General features: G+C 40.7%; 1 protein-coding gene across 2 annotated transcripts in view; it reads right to left on the bottom strand.

Moving 5' to 3' along the window:
• Positions 1-19243, bottom strand: part of LOC126356006 (diuretic hormone receptor-like) — a 673424-nt gene that overhangs the window by 148719 nt on the left and 505462 nt on the right. For both annotated transcript variants that reach the window (XM_050006648.1, XM_050006649.1), the window contains one exon: positions 10346-10439. In XM_050006648.1, coding sequence (XP_049862605.1) covers positions 10346-10439 — 94 coding nt within the window. The remainder of the gene's footprint in view (positions 1-10345; positions 10440-19243) is intronic.

Here is a 19243-nt window from a genome sequence, read left to right as displayed (position 1 = left end):
CTCCCGCATCAGCAACCTTAACCGGATTACTGCTGTAATCCACGAATTATGAGGCGGCTTGTTGGATGTTTGCATTTTTTAAAAATACGTTTACAGATTTGATTTTTCCCTGCCGGAAAAATATATAGGTGGGATCACAGCCACTGAAGACATAACAGTTGTTTTCTGGCTTGCTCGGATTGGCGGTTTAGATGAATGTGAGTTGTTTCCAGGTTTAATAAGGAAGATACTGGATACAGGCTAATCCTGCGCAGTATTATCACCTACGTGATCAGTCAGCAGGACCAACAAATGAGTATCTTCCCCGTCAATGAAGAAGCTGACTCCCTGTACAGAGTTTAAGGAGTCTGTGCGCTTAATGGCCTGCTGGACCTGGTAGTATTAAGCGAATAAGTTTTTCTGCCACCTTCGAGATAACACGTTTCCTATTAAGTTCGGTTAGTAAGTAACGTGCTTTTGACGTAGTAGGTAACTTTGTCTCATTCACTAAAACAGAAGTGGATGGCACAGCGTGGGCTCTTTCGGCGTGTTCGCAGATTTAATCATTCGGTGCTCTTGTAAGGGATCCATCAAGCACTATGATGTAACTGAAGCCAAAGTGTTTTCTGAGGTAATAATTTCGTGTGACTCAGTAGCCAGGTGTAGGTATTTCTATTGGACCCCACTTCGGGGACTTGTGTGTCTCTAATATACACCAGTTATCCAACCGCGTAAGGCGGATCTATAGTTTAACTAGGTATCCGAATCATGTATCGTTTTTGGTGACTCCTAACATAATCGAGAAGTGATAGTTAGGTTAAGACGAAAACCGAAAAACTCATCGTCCGATCGATATACGATCTCGCGACGTCACGGTTCCCAGGTACACGGTGCCTACCGTCAGATCACCAATATCGACTTTTTGATGTTGTTCATGTAATTTTCATGGATGGGGAAAAACACATCGTCAGTTTCCACACAACTCGGTGTAAGAGGAACCCACCGTTAAGGACGAAATATGTGTTTCTTCTTATTTTAACACTGGCTGGATTGAACATTTAGAGTGGTCTGATTTTCTTGTCTCGCACCTTACTCTGTCGCATCAGAAAGAGTTAATGGTTTTGGGGCTAACTCAAAGGCGAAGTGTGACTCGAATGTTGTGGCGAGAAGGCTTCAAAATGGCTCTAAGTACTATCAGACTTAATATCTGAGGTCATCAGTCCCCTATAACTTAGAACTACTTAAACCTAACTAACGTAAGGACTTCACACACATCCATACCCAAGGCAGAATTTGAACCTGCGACCGTAGAGGTCACGCGGTTCCAGACTGAAGCGCCTATAACCGCACGGCCACACCGGCCGGCTGCGTGGTGAAAAGGGATTCGACGAAAAATTCTTTCTGAACTGACAGGATCTGGTTCACCATTCACCTCTGCCCTACGCTTCACGTCTCGTAGGGGCACTGCACGTCTCCAAAGTTTTTCCCGTGAATATTTTTCGTGCTTTTCCCCATTTTTTAGACACTACTTCTATGATTAATTCAAGCACAAGTAGTTAACACAAAAATTATAAATTAACTACTTGACTAATTAAATTAACAAATAGAGCTAACTACACAGATAGGTACGTACAGAACAACATTGCTCATAAATGTGAATGTGGACTATTTTGGGTTCAAAAGTAATCTGACTTCACATAAAAGTCCTACCAGAAATTACGGCTACGATTACTTTCACGTATTTATTTGTATCATTAGAAAGGAGTCACTGAATTACGAGATCTATTTACACAGAATTTGATACTCTTCAACCTTACTTCACGACATTTTTCATGTAGAGTAGCCATTTTTAAGTTAGAGGCGCTGGAACGTGAGCATGACTCACTTTTCCGCCAAGTTGGTAAATATTACCCATCTTTGTTGTGACTAAACGTCTGACCCAATTTTAACTTTGAAGCAGTTAATTTTACTCGTAAGTTAATGGTCACTCATTTTGGTGTCTTAGGAATTGTCTGTAGGATGTATCGTTGTCGAGTAATAATTGAAAAACCGAAAAACTTCCTAAAATTCAGTTGTTTCTTGACCTTCAAAAGTTTAGCATTAGCCAGAAACTGTTGTAGACTCATTTAACTGTTATTTAGGGTACCTAACGTCGTTTAAAATTACTTCCAAATTGTGCATATTTATTGGGCAGCGCGGCCTTATTTCGGGCTAATTTTCCATGACTATTTACAGGCAGAAAATAATTACCGCTCACAATGCGGGCCGATCGCTTCTCATAGAACCCCGATATCTTTATCTATCACTGACTGCCGCTGGCATAGCATTCCAGGAAGGTGACTTTTCGACTTTTCGTCAAAAGACAAGATTCCTTTGAAGCGTGTTTTGGTCTGATGGTTCTGCTTCTAAAAACGGAGGCTCTCCACGAGTGCAGGCGTTTCGCCACACTATGTTAACATAGCTTCACCTAAACTGTAGAGGAAATTACGTGCAATATAGCCGTCAGGGCAGAGACGTAATTAATATGGTTGCAGACAGATTATTCGTGGCAATCACTGACATTATTAATTACAAGACGTTAACTATTTAATGAACTGACAGTAATAAAGTGCAGATAGTGATGATTTTATATCATTTGTTAATAGGATGTGACACAGGGCAGTCTGGAAATGGAGTGATGCGATCATGAGCAAGATCTCTATCTCTGGTAACAAAAGTTTAATTCTAAGGAACTATGCCAGATAGACCTCTGATCTGTGTTACCAATGGCACCTTAACTCATAAAGTTTTTTATGAGCACACTTCCACATGTCTTTCCGCCTTTTCAACAAAATGTAGCTTAATTCATTAAGTTGTTGTGGATACATTCCTAAATGTGCTACGAAAGTGCCAGTTTTTTTCTATCTCGCCCCTTACAAGCAATGTAATTTACGAGTGCTGACGTCACAATGTCTTCCAGGCAGAAGAAACCTCAATGTCTATGTTTCATGAAAGACAGTCGCCTATTGTAATTCATCCTACCCGTGGTCTAGGGGTAGCGTCTTTAATTAACAATCGAAACGTCTTCGGTGTCTGGTTCGATCCCCGCCACTGCGTAAATTTTGATAAATAATCAGCATTGGCGGGCGAAGACTTCCGGCATAAGAAGTAAGCCTCATTCTGCCAACGGCCTTGTCAAAGAGGGCGGAGGAGCGGATAGAGGTTCAGGGCACTCTCTTGTCCTAGGGGTGGGAAGTTGCCCCTAAAGGCGGAAGAATCAGCAATTATCAACGACATGAGGATGCAGAAGGCAATGGAAACCACTGCATCAGAGACACGTAACGTGTATCCAGTGTATCCACAGGACATATGGCCTGTAGTTCAAGAAGTGTCATGATGATCTCTCCATTGGTAAAAGATTCCGGAATAATCCCCCCCTCAGATCTCCGGTAGGGGACTGCCAAAGGGGAGGTTACCATGAGAAAAAGAGTGAATAAACATCTTAAGGATAATGTTCTACGAGTCGGGGAGTGGAATGTCAGAGGATTGAACGTGATAGGGAAACTAGAAAATCTGAAAAGGGAAATGCAAAGGCTCAATCTAGATATAGTAGGGGTCAGTGAAGTGAAGTGGAAGGAAGATAAGGATTTCTGGTCAGATGATTATCGGGTAATATCAACAGTAGCAGAAAATGTTATAACAGGTGTAAGATTCGTTATGAATAGGAAGGTACGGCAGAGGGTGTGTTACTGTGAACAGTTCAGTAACCGGGTTGTTCTAATCAGAGTCGACAGAAGACCAACACCGACAACGATAGTTCAGGTATACATGCCGACGTTGCAAACTGAAGATGAACAGATAGAGAAAGTGTATGAGTCTATTGAAAGGGTAATGCAGTACGTAAAGGGGGACGAAAATCAAATAGTCATGCGCGACTGGAATGCAGTTGTAGGGGAAGGAGTAGAAGAAAAGGTTACAGGAGAATATGGGCTTGGGCAAGGAATGAAAGAGGAGAAAGACTAATTGAGTTCTGTAACAAGTTTCAGCTAGTAATAGCGAATACCCCGTTCAAGACTCACAAGAGGAGGAGGTATACTTGGAAAAGGCCGGGAGATACGGGAAGATTTCAATTAGATTACATCATGGTCAGACAGAGATTCCGAAATCAGATACTGGATTGTAAGACGTACCCAGGAGCAGATATAGACCCAGATCACAATATGGTAGTGATGAAGAGTAGGCTGAAGTTCAAGACATTAGTGAGGAGGAATCATTACGCTAAGAAGTGGGATACGGAAGTTCTAAGGAATGACGAGATACGTTTGAAGTTCTCTAACGCTATAGATACAGCAATAAGGAATAGCGCAGTAAGTATAAGAGGAATTGGAAGTCTCTAAAAAGGGACATCACAGAAGTTGGGAAGGAAAACATAGGTACAAAGAAGGTAGCTGCGAAGAACCCATGGGTAACAGAAGAAATACTTCAGTTGATTGATGAAAGGAGGAAGTACAAACATGTTCCCGGAAAATCAGGATTACAGAAATACAAGTCGCTGAGGAATGAAATAAATAGGAAGTGCAGGGAAGCTAAGACGAAATGACTGCAGGAAAAATGTGAAGACATCGAAAAAGATATGATTGTCGGAAGGACAGACTCAGCATACAGGAAGTCAAAACAACCTTTGGTGGCATTAAAAGCAACGGTGGTAACATTAGGAGTGCAACGGTAATTCCACTGTTAAATGCAGAGGAGAGAGCAGATAGGTGGAAAGAATACATTGAAAGCCTCTATGAGGGTGAAGATTTGTCTGATGTGATAGAAGAAGAAACAGGAGTCGATTTAGAAGAGATAGGGGATCCAGTATTAGAATCGGAATTTAAAAGAGCTTTGGAGGACTTACGGTCAAATAAGGCAGAAGGGATAGATAACATTCCATCAGAATTTCTAAAATCTTTAGGGGAAGTGGCAACAAAACGACTATTCACGTTGGTGTGTAGAATATATGAGTCTGGCGACATACCATATGACTTTCGGAAAAGCATCATCCACACAATTCCGAAGACGGCCAGAGCTGACAAGTGCGAGAATTATCGCACAATCAGCTTAACAGCTCATGCATCGAAGCTGCTTACAAGAATAATATACAGAAGAATGGAAAAGAAAATTGAGAATGCGCTAGGTGACGATCAGTTTGGCTTTAGGAAAAGTAAAGGCACGAGAGAGGCAATTCTGACGTTACGGCTAATAATGGAAGCAAGGCTAAAGAAAAATCAAGACACGTTCATAGGATTTGTCTACGTGGAAAAAGCGTTCGACAATATAAAATGGTGCAAGATTCTGAAAAAGTAGGGGTAAGCTATAGGGGAGAGACGGGTCATATACAATATGTACAACAACCAAGAGGGAATAATAAGAGTGGACGATCAAGAACAAAGTGCTCGTATTAAGAAGGGTGTAAGACAAGGCTGTAGACTTTCGCCCCTACTCTTCAATCTGTACATCGAGGAAGCAATGATGGAAATAAAAGAAAGGTTCAACAGTGGAATTAAAATACAAGGTGAAAGGATATCAACGATACGATTCGCTGATGACATTGCTATTTTGAGTGAAAGTGAAGAAGAATTAAATGATCTGCTGAACGGAATGAACAGTCTAATGAGTACACAGTATGGTTTGAGAGTAAATTGGAGAAAGACGAAGGTAATGAGAAGTAGTAGAAATGAGAACAGCGAGAAACTTAACATCAGGATTGATGGTCACGAAGTCAATGAAGTTAAAGAATTCTGCTACCTAGGCAGTAAAATAACCAATGACGGACGGAGCAAAGAGGACATCAAAAGCAGACTCGCTATGACAAAAAAGGCATTTCTGGCCAAGAGAAGTCTACTACTATCAAATACCGGTCATAATTTGAGGAGTACTGCATTGTATGTTAGTGATACATGGACTGTGGAAAAACCGGAATAGAAGAGAATAGAAGCATTTGACATGTGGTGCTATAGACGAATGTTGAAAAATAGGTCGACTGATAAGGTGAGGAATGAGGAGGTTCTACGCAGAATCGGAGAGGAAAGGAAAATGTGGAAAACACTGATAAGGGGAAGGGACAGGATGATAGGACATATGCTAAGACATGAGGGAATGACTTTCATGGTACTAGAGGGAGCTGTAGAGGACAGAAACTGTAGAGGAAGACAGAGATTGGAATACGTCAAGCAAATAATTGAGGCCGTAGGTTGCAAGTGCTACTCTGAGATGAAGAGGTTAGCACAGGAAAGGAACTCGTGGCGGGCCGCATCAAACCAGTCAGTAGACTGATGGAAAAAAAATAATAAAAAAATATATAATTCAGCAAATGTTCCGATGTGCGTATGGTCAAAATCCGCCAGATGTGAAAAAACTCAAAAGACAGTACGAAAAGTTTCAAAATACCGTCTTTTTGGTACCAAGTCAAGATGTGGTAGTCCTGAACTGAGCGATGACACCGTTGACATGGTAAGTACGCCATTTCAACGAAGTCTGCGGAGGTCAGCGGGTCTTGCTTCCAGAGGTAGGCGTACCTCAGAGCATTGTGGTGAATATTTCCACAACCGGCTGCATTTTGAGGCGTACAAAATGCAGCTCCTAGAACCTTTGCAGCTATATCCTAGGAACATACTGGAACCAGATGTAGACAGTGATTACCTTAATATAGTTTCATTTTCCGATGAAGTGACTCTTCATATCTTCGGAGAGAGGCATGGTAACCGGCTGTGAATGGATTAGGGAGAGGGGGGGGGGGGGGGGATGGCGGTCGAAGAACGGGGAACCCGCATATCGTGATAAAGCAGATAAGGGATCGCTTGAAAGTGAATGTTTGCTGTGGCGTAAAACAGAACTCAGTTTCAGGAATATGCTCTTTCGTTGAGCCTATCATTACGGTGACAATTTACCTAACATTATGGGAACATAACGTTGCACCTCAGTTACAGAATTTAACTACGGGCATGTTCGCCAGTTCTTGTATGAATCCTTTCCGGACGGAAGGATCCGTAGAAACGGTCCAACGTCATGAACACCTCGTTTCACAGACATAAACCCGCTTGACGCTTTTTGTTGGGATACATTCAGAATAAAGTGTCATTTTACCAGTTCCTAATATGGAGACTTCTACAGTACAAGTACGAGATTCTTTAGAGGCGGTTCCGAAAGAGAAGCTAGGTAAAGACATGTAAAGAAACAGAGTGTCACCATAATATTCTACGAACAACGAGGAGAATACAGTGAACTGTATCCACAAAAAACTTCATCAGTTAAGCTAGCATCTCCAATAAATCGCATAGCCCTATGCAACACAGTTCCTTATAAGTAAAGTTTTGTATTCGTGAAAAACTTCATATTCACGCAGTAAAGGAAGCTTAGAGTGTAACTATCCGTCGATGGCTTGGTCATAAGAGGCAAGACTCTCGCTCGTTGTCTGCACAAAGCGACGACGCCATATTAAATTGTTTTGAGAAGTCACGAAGCATGAAACATCTCTATCAGCATGCCACATGGTAGTATTAATCCCACACTTTGTGAGTATAACTCTGTTATCTCAACTATTTCGCCACTTTACTTGGTCGAGTAACGTTTAGTCCCAACATATTGTTAAACATATCATTATTATTAAAAATCGCCTTCTCGAATGTTGTTTACTTGGAAATAAACCCCGTAATCTACGTTGCGCTACGACTGTTGATATTGGTTATTAAGTTACATCACTTAACTGTCCGATTCAGTGTCACCAACGGTTAGCAGTGAAAACTGACGTGAACAATTTATCACGTAGCAATTTCACATTACATGGAGAAAATGTTTGCTCAATTAAGAAGGAAAGTTTGTTACGCTAATAACATGCATGTACATGTCCCACATCTCTCGAATATCTATTGTGTCTGTAGTGATATAAGTAATTATTGATGTCAACTGTAATTGCGAAGATTCTAGTTCCATTAATACTACACGCTTTCCTTTCGCTTTAGTCTGGTGATTAATGCTTTTCTGGTGTTTCCGGTTTCAGAACTGATTTGCAGCACACTCATTCAACATCTATTTCCAACCGCCATTCATCTGTCATCAGCACGCTGTGAATCTGATGCCCCGTCAAAGTATTACCAGACGTGACACGAAATTTAAAACGAGCCTGGATTTACGAAATGCAGCAGGATAACGGTTTCAGATCATATCAGATGCTGAAATTTAATTTCCTCTGTGCGTCAGCTGGCATGTATTGTCCTTATTCCAGGTTTTTGCTTAGTTTCTTGTTTCTGTCGTCACTTTTGCAAATTCAATGGCCAGATATTTCCGAATTCTTAACGTTTCCTTCACTGTCACTTCTTCGAACGACGTTACTTATTTCATATTATTGGTGACAGACTATTACGATGGTCAGGATTGATTTGTTCTAAGATCACAATTCGTCCAAAATTTTTCACGAAAGTTCTTATAATCTGACTATGTAGTTACACACGATATTACTTTCCTCCCACTTATTACCGCGTGCGCAGATAATATTACACAATTACAGCGTTAACAAACATGGAGATAACTGAGATTGTAATACTATGAGTTCAGATTCAGATACACCCAAAATTAGGACCAGCCGTCGTTCGAGTGGAGGGGCGTACCAATGTTATCTACTGTAGCGAATGAGAAACTGGACATACTTCTCAGAGAAGAAGGGAATGCGATCACCATTTTAGAAAAGCTTATGGTTGCGGTTTAGTAAGTGCATAAATGTCTGAGGGATATCACTTTATCCTTGACATTTAATCCTAACATTATGACAACGCCAAGAATGTTGGATACTGTTACAGAATAATCATCTTGACCTTGAAGCTCTTTTGTCTGTGTTTCCTTTAACAATAACATATGTTTCTGGGTGGGGTCCGTCTTCACCAGAACACAGTTATGTTTCTTGTCCCAGACAGGATTACAGCTGGTAAACAGTAACAGTGAAAACTCAATACACAGAACTTGACTATGAAGATGATGACGAAAAAACAAACCTTGCAGATGACTAACTGTAAAGGAAAAACAAAACAGACACTGTAAAAACGTAATACAGCAGGAAAAGCCCACCGTGTGGTAAGAAGCCACGGTACGGTGCGTGACGGAGGGTACGCTGAACCACTTCTTGTCATTTATTCCGGCGGCAATAGAAACATTTGGAAGACAGCTTCAGACACAGATTCTCTGAATTTTCTTAACAGTTTTTCTCGCAAAGAGAGTCGCGTTCCCTCCATGGCTTCCCATTTGAGTTCCCGATACGGGTCCGTAACACTTAACATGTTGTTCCAATCAACCGGTAACGATTCTAGCAGCCCGCCTTTAAATTGCTTCGATGTCTTCGTTCAATCCGATCAGGCACGGATCCCGAACACTCGAACAGTACTCAAAAACAGATCGCACCAGCCACCTATATGCGGTCTCCTTTACAGTTGAACCACTCTATCCTAAAATTCTCCCAATAAACCGTAATTGACCATTTGCCTTCCCTACTACAGCATCGCCCAAACTAGAGTATCAGGTTTGTGACATGAACATCACTCCTACAAGTAGCATCTGAGTAATGGAGATTAACGAATTCAGAAAATGATTTACGTTTGTCGGTGTATCATATCGACGTTGGTAACAAGATTCCATTCATAGTATCTAACCTGCTCTACAAAAAACCGCATAAAGCATATAGTCATCTGTGGACAGTATTATGGTACGTGAGTAATTGAAGACATTAAATGCTCAAAAATGCTTTTGTACCATATTCATAACACTCATAGTTTGTGGCTTTTTTTTTTATCGTGAAACTTTTGCTCAATTAGTTTCTTGATCACAGGCAATCACCACGTACAGGAACCTGTGTAATGGAGGTAGAAGTAAATTTGCATTCTCTGTAGAGTGCGCTGTCTCTCAAAGGGTGAACACCGACTCACAAAAATAGCCAGACCCATCACTGGTACTAGTGCAAGGTTCCCATACTGAATTAGCCATTCGCAGGGCAACGCTGTATTTGCACATACAAGGAGACCACATGGCAATCGGTTTCTTGCATATTTTTTATATTTATGGTAGGTGATGTTCAGAACTCAAATATCAATAAGTCAAAGAAGTTTAACGCGACTCTAAAAAAATTCACGAGAAAATCGACTTTGAACGTTTCTTAGGTACCTTAATACAGTATAGCAATGCCATCTTTCCGATAAGCCGTGTGATTATGTGGCAAAAGGTTCATCTATAACGAACCCACTATTCTGATCCATAGTAAAATTTTAAGACTATGTGCATGTTCCATGAACATTACTATGACGCGTAAGACACGGAATGGAGAAGAAACACAACTTGAAATGTTATTTTTTAATTTACTCACCCTCCACGAACATCCAGAAGAAGTTGGTGAGATGGAAATAGTGGAGCAGCAAGATGAGCGCGACACATGATGTGGCATCCGTCTGCACAGCGATCTGAGAAGAACGGAAATATTAGTTACCATTGTGTTGTTTGTTGTGATAATATTTCAAGCTGACACTTTAATGAGGAATGGTACCAGTATGACGATGGAAGAACTCAGCAGCTATGGTTTGCTATCGCCAAAAAAGAATTTAGGACCACATAAACTCGTTTTTACATTTTCTAATTTTGATTTGGCTCCACAAAAATGACACAAGACGAAATATGCCTGATTTTCGACAGCCGATTGTTCGACGATTACTAGTTGGAACAACAGCACCAACAAAGTACTTCAGCTTTAGATCTATAGAGGGAAATAGTCTCCAAATTTTCGACTGCTTACGTGACTCGTGGCAACAGACTGGAGAAAATACAATGTGTTATAAAACAAACCATTCGATCAGAAGACATGCTGTTGATGAAAACATCTGTGTAACGAAAATATTAGCTATCTGAAGATGGGCATGGTAGCCCGAAACCGGTTATGACACTAAAATAAACTTTAAAAGGTATTTGTGGTTGGTCGTGTCATTCGCCAGCTATCATTAACGGCCGCGGATTACACCAGATTCAACTTGGATAAAATAACCAATATGCAGTTCTTGCCTAATATTCGAGAGGCTAGTTCGGTAAAACGTAATGATCCAAGACAACACAGAATTAGATGCGTATAACGTGTTTCTACAGCCACTGTCAGATGTGATCTTAATAGAGTATCTGTAGAGCTACAAAACTCTGTAGAAGTGGAATCAGTATCAAAAGTATATTAATACGTTAGACATTTAGTCTAGGCGATGCAACACTGGCAGATGATAATATTAGAATAACATACCAGATGAATTTATCTTTAACTTGACAGTAAAGGTCTTCTTTTCAATACACAAAACATGCAGTCTTAGACGTAAACCTGGCCACCGACCTACCACCGTAGGGACTAATTCCAAGACATTCGGTTTAGATTGCCGATAAAGTTGCGCCAAGTCCAAAGATCAAAGGGTGGCTACTAGTGTATTTTGTATGAATGTCATCAGCTCACTCACTGAGCATTCCCTCACAATACTGTTACTGGCGACGAGTGTAATATATTAATGGCTGAGCCCTAAGAAAAGACATACACTCCAGCAACCGTTAGTTTGAACGTAATTGTTTGCATTTAATGGCTCCAAAGGGAAAGTGTCCATTGCAGCTGGTATCTTTTGCAAACAAATGAGATACCTTACAGTTGCAATGTAACGACCAACAAAACTGCATCAAGTACACGATATTCTGCTGAATTCACAAAAACGTCATCCGGAGTTTGCCTGGGAAGTCATCCCTCTCACACCTTTTACACTACTCTTAAGCCATCAAAGGTTTATCTTTGGGGATCCATACCTAGAAACCTGTAAGAAAATTGTTTCCCGGATAAAATGCAATCAAACTTTGTTTGAATATGTATTTAACTAAGTACCAGTAGGTTTCTACACTCGTGGAATCGCTTAACTGCTTGAACATTGTAAGAATGTTTTAAATAATGTGAGAGAATGTACTTTTTATTATTAATTTCGCTTTTAGGGGTACTGCTGTGCTCAATAAACAAATAGGAAAACACTATTAATACATACAACACACTAATGGAAATGAAATGCAATTTAAGATGATAACTTCACAACAAAAACTATTTGTATATAACATAAGGCATCTGTAATATGATCATTCCTAAATGGTATGGATTAGTAAGATACTAATCATGCTGAACTTCGAAAGTGTCTGTGTTTGCTTTGTATCTTGTGTTATATTCAAGTAGTGTGGGGTTGTGGCAATTTATAACTAAAACTGTGTATAGACAAAAACGAATCATTATGTCAGCAGGTGTGGGTAGAGGCGTTATCAGTCGGGCAGTATACTTTTTTCGCCTTTACAGTATGAGATACTGCGTATAGCAAGAAGGCTTATTATGGAGAGGTTTTCTTAAAAATAGTTTATTGGTTTTCTATGTGGCTGCTTGTTGTTTTGCTATAGAACAGCTAAATCTCTAGCTTTAAATGACACTAATATTGGGAGCCCAAGCAGCCTTCGATTTGCAGGCTACCGGGTCACCTCAAAGCTAAAGATAAGCTGCCATATTTGTCTCTCACCCGTCGTGGCAAGGACAGATGGACCGCAACGTTAAAGACGAGATCAGTTACAGCTTCTGTGTGGAACGGCTTTCCTGGACTCAGAACCATAAACTGATAAATTTATGTCACACATTAAGAAGATTATTCAATGGAAACGACACGAAAAAGGAGATGGATTTAGCAAGCTAATTCAGTGGCATCCAGGTAGCAACTCATCACGGACTGAGCAACCAAGTTTATTATACATTGATGCATTGTTGCCAAGATTCAGTTAAACAAAACAGAATAGACAGAAAGTAAATAGGGAAAACCAGAAAAAAAACTTTGTGTGCTACAGAATATAATATTCAACCATAAAACTTGAAGAACATCTCGCTTGTTTAGAATACGAACTGCAGAACATCAAATGAGACATACTTGAAGTGGAGGCCGAAAGGCAAAGTGACTACCATCCTCAGGTCTAAGCACTTTCTGTTACAGAATCACTAGGACATACATTTGCATACTGTCGGTCTAAACTGTCAATTCACAACAGCAGCGAATATCTTATCACCAAGACCATGTCTGTTTCAGACAGAGTGTTCTACATGGTCCTTAAGTGCAATACCAATGCTGGTTTTAAATCATATGTAGCTATGCAACTATTTCCATTTCAATTGCTGAAGACCTCGAACAGATCCATAAAGATCTGAAAGAAGCAAAAAATTCAGTAACCACGACATTTTCTTCATTAATTGGAGATTTTAAGACAAAGATACAAAAGTGTCCGGACACCCCAAAGGGTCGTAATGTGTAATAGGCAGACATCTATACAGACCATCGCACAGGAGTTCCAGACTGCTTCAGGATCCACTGCAAGTAGTATGACAGTTAAGCGGTGGGTGAGATAACTGGGATTTGATGGTCGAGCTGCCGCTCATAAGCCACACATCACGCCGGTAAATGCCAAAAGACGACTCGCGTGGTGTAAGGAGTGTAAACATTGGACGATTGAACAATGGAAAAACGTTGTGTGGAGTGACGAATCATGGTACACAATGTGGCGATCCGATGGCATGGTATGGGTATGTCGAATGCCCGGTGAACATTATCTACAGCGTGTGTAGTGCCAACAGTATAATTCGGAGGCGGTGAAGTTATGGCGTTGTCATGTTTTTCATGGAGAGGGCTTGCATCCCTTGTTGCTTTGCGTGGCACTATTACAGCACCGGGCTACGTTGATGTTTTATACACCTTCTTGCTTCCCACTGTTGAAGAGTAATTCGGGTATGGCGATTACGTCTTTCAGCACGATCGAGCTCTCTTCATATTGCACTGCCTGTGGCGGAGTGGTTACACGACAATAACATCCCTGTAATGGACTGGCCTGCACAGATTTCCGACCTAAATCGTACAAATACATTTGGAACACAGACTTCATGCCAGGCCTCACCGAGCAACATCGATACCTCTCCTCAGTGCAGCACTCTGTGAAGAACGGGTTGCCATTCCACAAGAAAAGTTCGAGCACCTTATTGAACGTATGCCTGCGAGAGTGGAAGCTGTCATCAAGGCCAAGGATGGGCCAAGACCATACTGAATTCCAGAATTACCGATGGAGGGCGCCATGACCTGGTAAGTCATTTTCAGCCACGTGTCCGGATACTTTTGATCACATAGTGTAGGAGTGAACTCCACATAACATAATTCACTCACTGGAAATATTGGACTTTCAATGCAAAACCAAAGAAGGGAAATGATGATTAATTTTCGTAAAATACAACATTTAGTCTGCAAAAAGAATCCGGAAAGAAAGTGGGCTTCAAGAAGCTGACAACACAGATTAGTAGAAGAAAATGGATATAAATGTGGTTGGCCAGAGACACCATGGAGGTGCAAAGCCGCTTGTGAGATTGGCCAATGGTTGTCAGGTGCCGGTGATTGGTGATCAGACAGCAGGTTGAGAGAAACAGCGCGCCGCCAAAATCCCTCAATACCTCCAGATTTTTGGTACTGAGAAGAGTTCTCAGCCAGAACGTTAGGATGCCGAGTAAGCGTCTCTGAATGTCAGCCAGGCGTAAGTTCCCATTCAAGCCTGTTTTCTCTCTGGGAGTACTGCTCTCAAATGTTTGTGCCTGCTTCTTCTGTTAGCGCTCACCCCACGGACTCAGTCACTGACTTCTGCTGTGCAAATAGTCGAGTCCTTTGATTTTTCTATAGTTTAGAACAAGCCTTCGGTGTAGCAGTTAGCCTGAATGCAACAAACAATTGTTATGCAGGTGCTTGAGTTCCTAGACTATCCTGCAACTACAGTTATCGACTCCCAAAATCCCCAGCTCTCGTAGGTGTCCTGTGACACAGTTTGGAGCGGATCAAAAAAATCGCCTGCCATCACTGGAAATCTACCTTTCTGTATTTGCTCCTAACAACCATTCGTCATTGCAGAGCGAGTTAGTAGGCACTTTTGAGCTAAATTTCGAACTTCCGCGTCGTAATGGGAGAAAATGACAGTTTCAAAAAGCCGACCTTCTAATTTTCTTGCGCAGTATAGACATGCTTTAAGCTGTTCCGTGTTTATGCATCTGATTATGCATTTCCGCCAGTGAGAAATTGATCGGGCTGTGAGGATCAACATGGCTGGACAAGAATGTCAACGAAATCTGGACAGATGACATGTGATTACACAATATCTCACTTATTTCTCTAGAGTCTAAATTCGTACTTTCATCAACACTCGCGATATGGGAGACAAGAAAGAAAACTCCCCGAAGATTGCAGAAACCTCGGCCAATCCTTGGGCAACGGCATATACTGACAAATGAAGCCAAATAGGTGCTGCTGCACAACAGCACAAAATATACAACAGAACACAGGTGCAAGATCCTTCTCGGAGCTAGTCAGACAGACGATACAACTCGATAACATTTAGTGACAGCTTAAATATATGTCAATTAAACAAGGAGTCGACCTCACCACCAAAAAGCGAATACCTCTAACGTCTCTTAAGGGGTATGGTGTAGATGTAAGAGCAATACAGGAGAATCATGCTAATGACGATGCAGATCTGTACAGGAGACGAAAGATATATGAGTATACCTTACGGAGGAGGTTCATGACGATTACGTTGATTAGCTATTAAGTCACGATATACAAACCATTTCAAGAGGGCAGATCAGCAGATGCAATTGTCTCAGTGATTGAACTTACCAACGTCAAGGTGGCTAATATCTGAGCTGCTGAGAGGCAAAGCTCCCCAGTAAGGTCTCCTGGTGGTCCGGTATTGTACCAATACATTGGGGATTTTAACAGCCATAGCCATGAGGGGAGGCGCGCACGAGAAGAAATAAATAGAGCTATCCTCAGGAAGTGAGAAGTCACAACCACGTTTACATTTCTAAACATTCAGGAGCGTTTTGAAGCAATATGGTAAAAGGAAACCAGTGATAATACAATATGGTATAGAAATCCCATTTGCTACCTATGTTGTGCAACCTCGATGAAACCTTCAACATGCAACAGAGACCAGATTAAGAAGGAAGTTAATGATACCGTCCAGTGGATCCCTCCCATTCCATCGGATTATGAGGGATTTGTGTGTGCTAGGAAATTTGATCCCAATAACTCCATACCAGTGGGTTTCGACGTTTTTACATATCTGGATGGGCGCAAGAATGCGACGAATTGTACATACTGTATCAGCAATCACACAGATATAATAGCTGAACTTATACTTCAGGCTCTCAATCGAGATAGAAAAGATAAAGGACACAAGACAACAACTGGACTGAATATTACACGTTCCAGCAGTAAAGCTTGGAATCTTATAAGGAAACTTGTAACATAATCAAAAAAGAAACGCATTCAAAACTACTAATACAATTGCTTCCAGTAGTTTTTTTTTTAAATTTTATTTATACGTCAAGTTCCGTAGGATCAAATTGAGGAGCAAATCTCCAAGGTCATGGAACATGTTAGTATATGAAATTACAACATACAAGTAATAACAGATGAGAATAAAAAGTACATGAACCGGAAGAAAGTCAGTTCATAAGTTAAAGTAAACCGAATCAACAATACAACCAGAATCAGCTACATTTTTCAAGGAACTCATAGACAGAATAGAGGGAGTGACCCATGAGGAAACTCTTCAGTTTCGATTTGAAAGTGCGTGGACGACTGCTAAGAATTTTGAATTCGAGGGCTCGCTCATTGAAAATGGATGCAGCAGTATACTGCACACATTTCTGCACAAGAATTAAGGAAGTCCGATCCAAATGCAGGTCTGATTTCTGTCGAGTATTAACTGAGTAAAAGCTGCATGTTCTTGGGAATAAGCTAATATTGTTAACAAGAAATGACACACTCTCAAAAGTTAAATTGAATTAGACACATAAAAGAACTGTGAAGAAACAGCTATACGCAAAGTGATCTTGCTTGGAACCACAACCTCAGTATGAACGCGACTCTGACGTTCAACAGCTCTGCACACTAAAGAAAAATAAGCTGCTGGGTTTAATTGAGAGTTCCTTAAAGCTGTAAGCCCCAGAATAAAACAATGGCACCTATAGTTCTTCAAGCTCTTCAACGAAACATTAGGAACACGAAAAAAATCAAAGATTTTAAAAAAAATGTGTGCGCAGTTTTGAAACCAGTCAAGGAAGGGTATAATGTTACTAACTATCGACCAGTCTCCCCACTCAGAATTACGTGGAAATTACTTCATGGTCTAATTCTTAACCACATCCAAGAGGTTACTGGTGAAAAAGAACGTTAGTCGAGCAGGGTGACTTTAGGATACACCACATTCGTAATGATCAAGTGCTAACGCTCATAAATTTGACTGTATCTGGATTTCGGAGAAAATATGCAGTTGAAGCTGCTTATACATTGTCAGAAACTCAAAAGAATAAAATGACCTATATGTCTGAATCATATGTATTATTAGCAGTAACAATCCTTAGTGATACGTTGTCAATAGTACGCAATAGGTATGATAAATGTTACACAAAGAGGTAAACAGACTGCTTTAACCATAACGATTGTGACCGTGGTGTATAGTATTAAGTACGCATATACCTTATACCTAATGCATCCTATTGACTTAACAGTGCATCACTACGAGGGTTGTCACTATTAATAACACATACGGTTCAGACATTTAGATAATTTCATTCTTTCCAATTTCTGACAGTGTTTCTACATTGTTTTTCTGACAGCGAATAAGCAGCGTGAATTGCATATTTGTAATCATATGACGTTTCCACTTAACCTTTTGTTGGCATAATTAGAACATACACATCGTTGATGTTTGGCATAATTAAAACATACACTTTATCAACGGTTTAACCACTTATAGAGGCTTCTCATATTTTATATCTACGTAAGAAACATAGCTTGTGGAGTCTTCGTGTATGGTGACATCATATTGAAACGTACTCATATCTTAACGATTACCTATTTGTACAGTTTGCAGCCTTATTCCATGTAGTTATTGTTGTTAATACTGCTCTAAATTCGTTATTTGAAGCCTGATGATGCCGTATTATATCACCGAAGCCGGTAGTCAATACAATAAACTGGAGGTGAACTTACAGCTGGTGGCTTTTTTTATACCTAGAGAGCGCGTTTCCTACTGTCGTGAAAGGGTGACACGGATATTTACGTATTTGTGTTCATGGAGTTACCGTGATAGTTACTTATAGAAATGTTTCCGAATTCAGTCTCCAGAACGCTTTCCTTTATTTCCATAGACCGGTTTCGGGGAAAATCCCCATCTCCAGACCATTTGTTTCAGTTACAGAGTAACCTGTCGAATGAGGAACTGAAAGTTTATTGCAGTGATATAATCTAAAGATGGGCAGCCGGCTGGAAACCAGTGATATGGAAATTAAGGAAAGTGATCTGGAAACTGAATTTGCATACCTTTCTAAAGACATTTTTCGCTGCTACGAGATATTTTGACGAAATTTCGTTCACAGACTTTTTCCTGAGAATGCGAAAATATTTTGTTGGCACATACCTACATCGTAAGAAGCAAAATTTTTTTAGTAAAATAAGAGAAATAACAGCTCGCACGGAAAAATTAAAAAGGTCCCTTTCTTCCACGCTGTTCGAGAGCGGAACGTAGAGGAATATAGTCAAAGTGATTAGGTAAACTCTTTGTCAGGCACTTAAATATAAAGGGCAGACTAGTCACGTAGATGTAAACGTATCGGATTACAGTTAGGTGGTATACGTAGCGGGGCATATGAGATGCAACAGGCGGTCAGTTCGTCAGATCAAGAACACACGGATGCATATATGTGGGCACAACTGTTGTCACGCTGAAAGATGGAACCGTCCACATACACTATGTGACCAAAAATATCCGGACACGATGTCGTCGGTAAGCCCTGGCAAGAAGTCGGCGTTCCAAAGCATCCCAAAGGTATTCTGTAGGATTCAAGTCGGAACTCTGTGCAGGCCAGTCCATTACAAGAATATTATTGTCGTGTGACCACTCCGAAATAGGTCGTGCACTATGAACAGGTGCTCGATCGTGCTGAAAGATGCAATCACCATTCCCGAATTGCTCTTCAATAGTGGTAAGGTAGAAGGTGCTTGAAACATCAATGTAGGCTTGTATTGTGATATTGCCACCCAAAACAACAGGGGGTGCAAGCCTCCTCCATGAAAATCACGACCACACCATAGCACCATCGCCTCGGAATTAAACTGTTGGCACTACACACGCTGGCAGA

This window comes from Schistocerca gregaria, chromosome 3, assembly GCF_023897955.1.
Source record: "Schistocerca gregaria isolate iqSchGreg1 chromosome 3, iqSchGreg1.2, whole genome shotgun sequence".
Lineage (NCBI taxonomy): Eukaryota > Metazoa > Arthropoda > Insecta > Orthoptera > Acrididae > Schistocerca > Schistocerca gregaria.
Note: the sequence above shows the minus strand (reverse complement) of the source record. Positions and strands in the feature narration are given on the sequence as shown.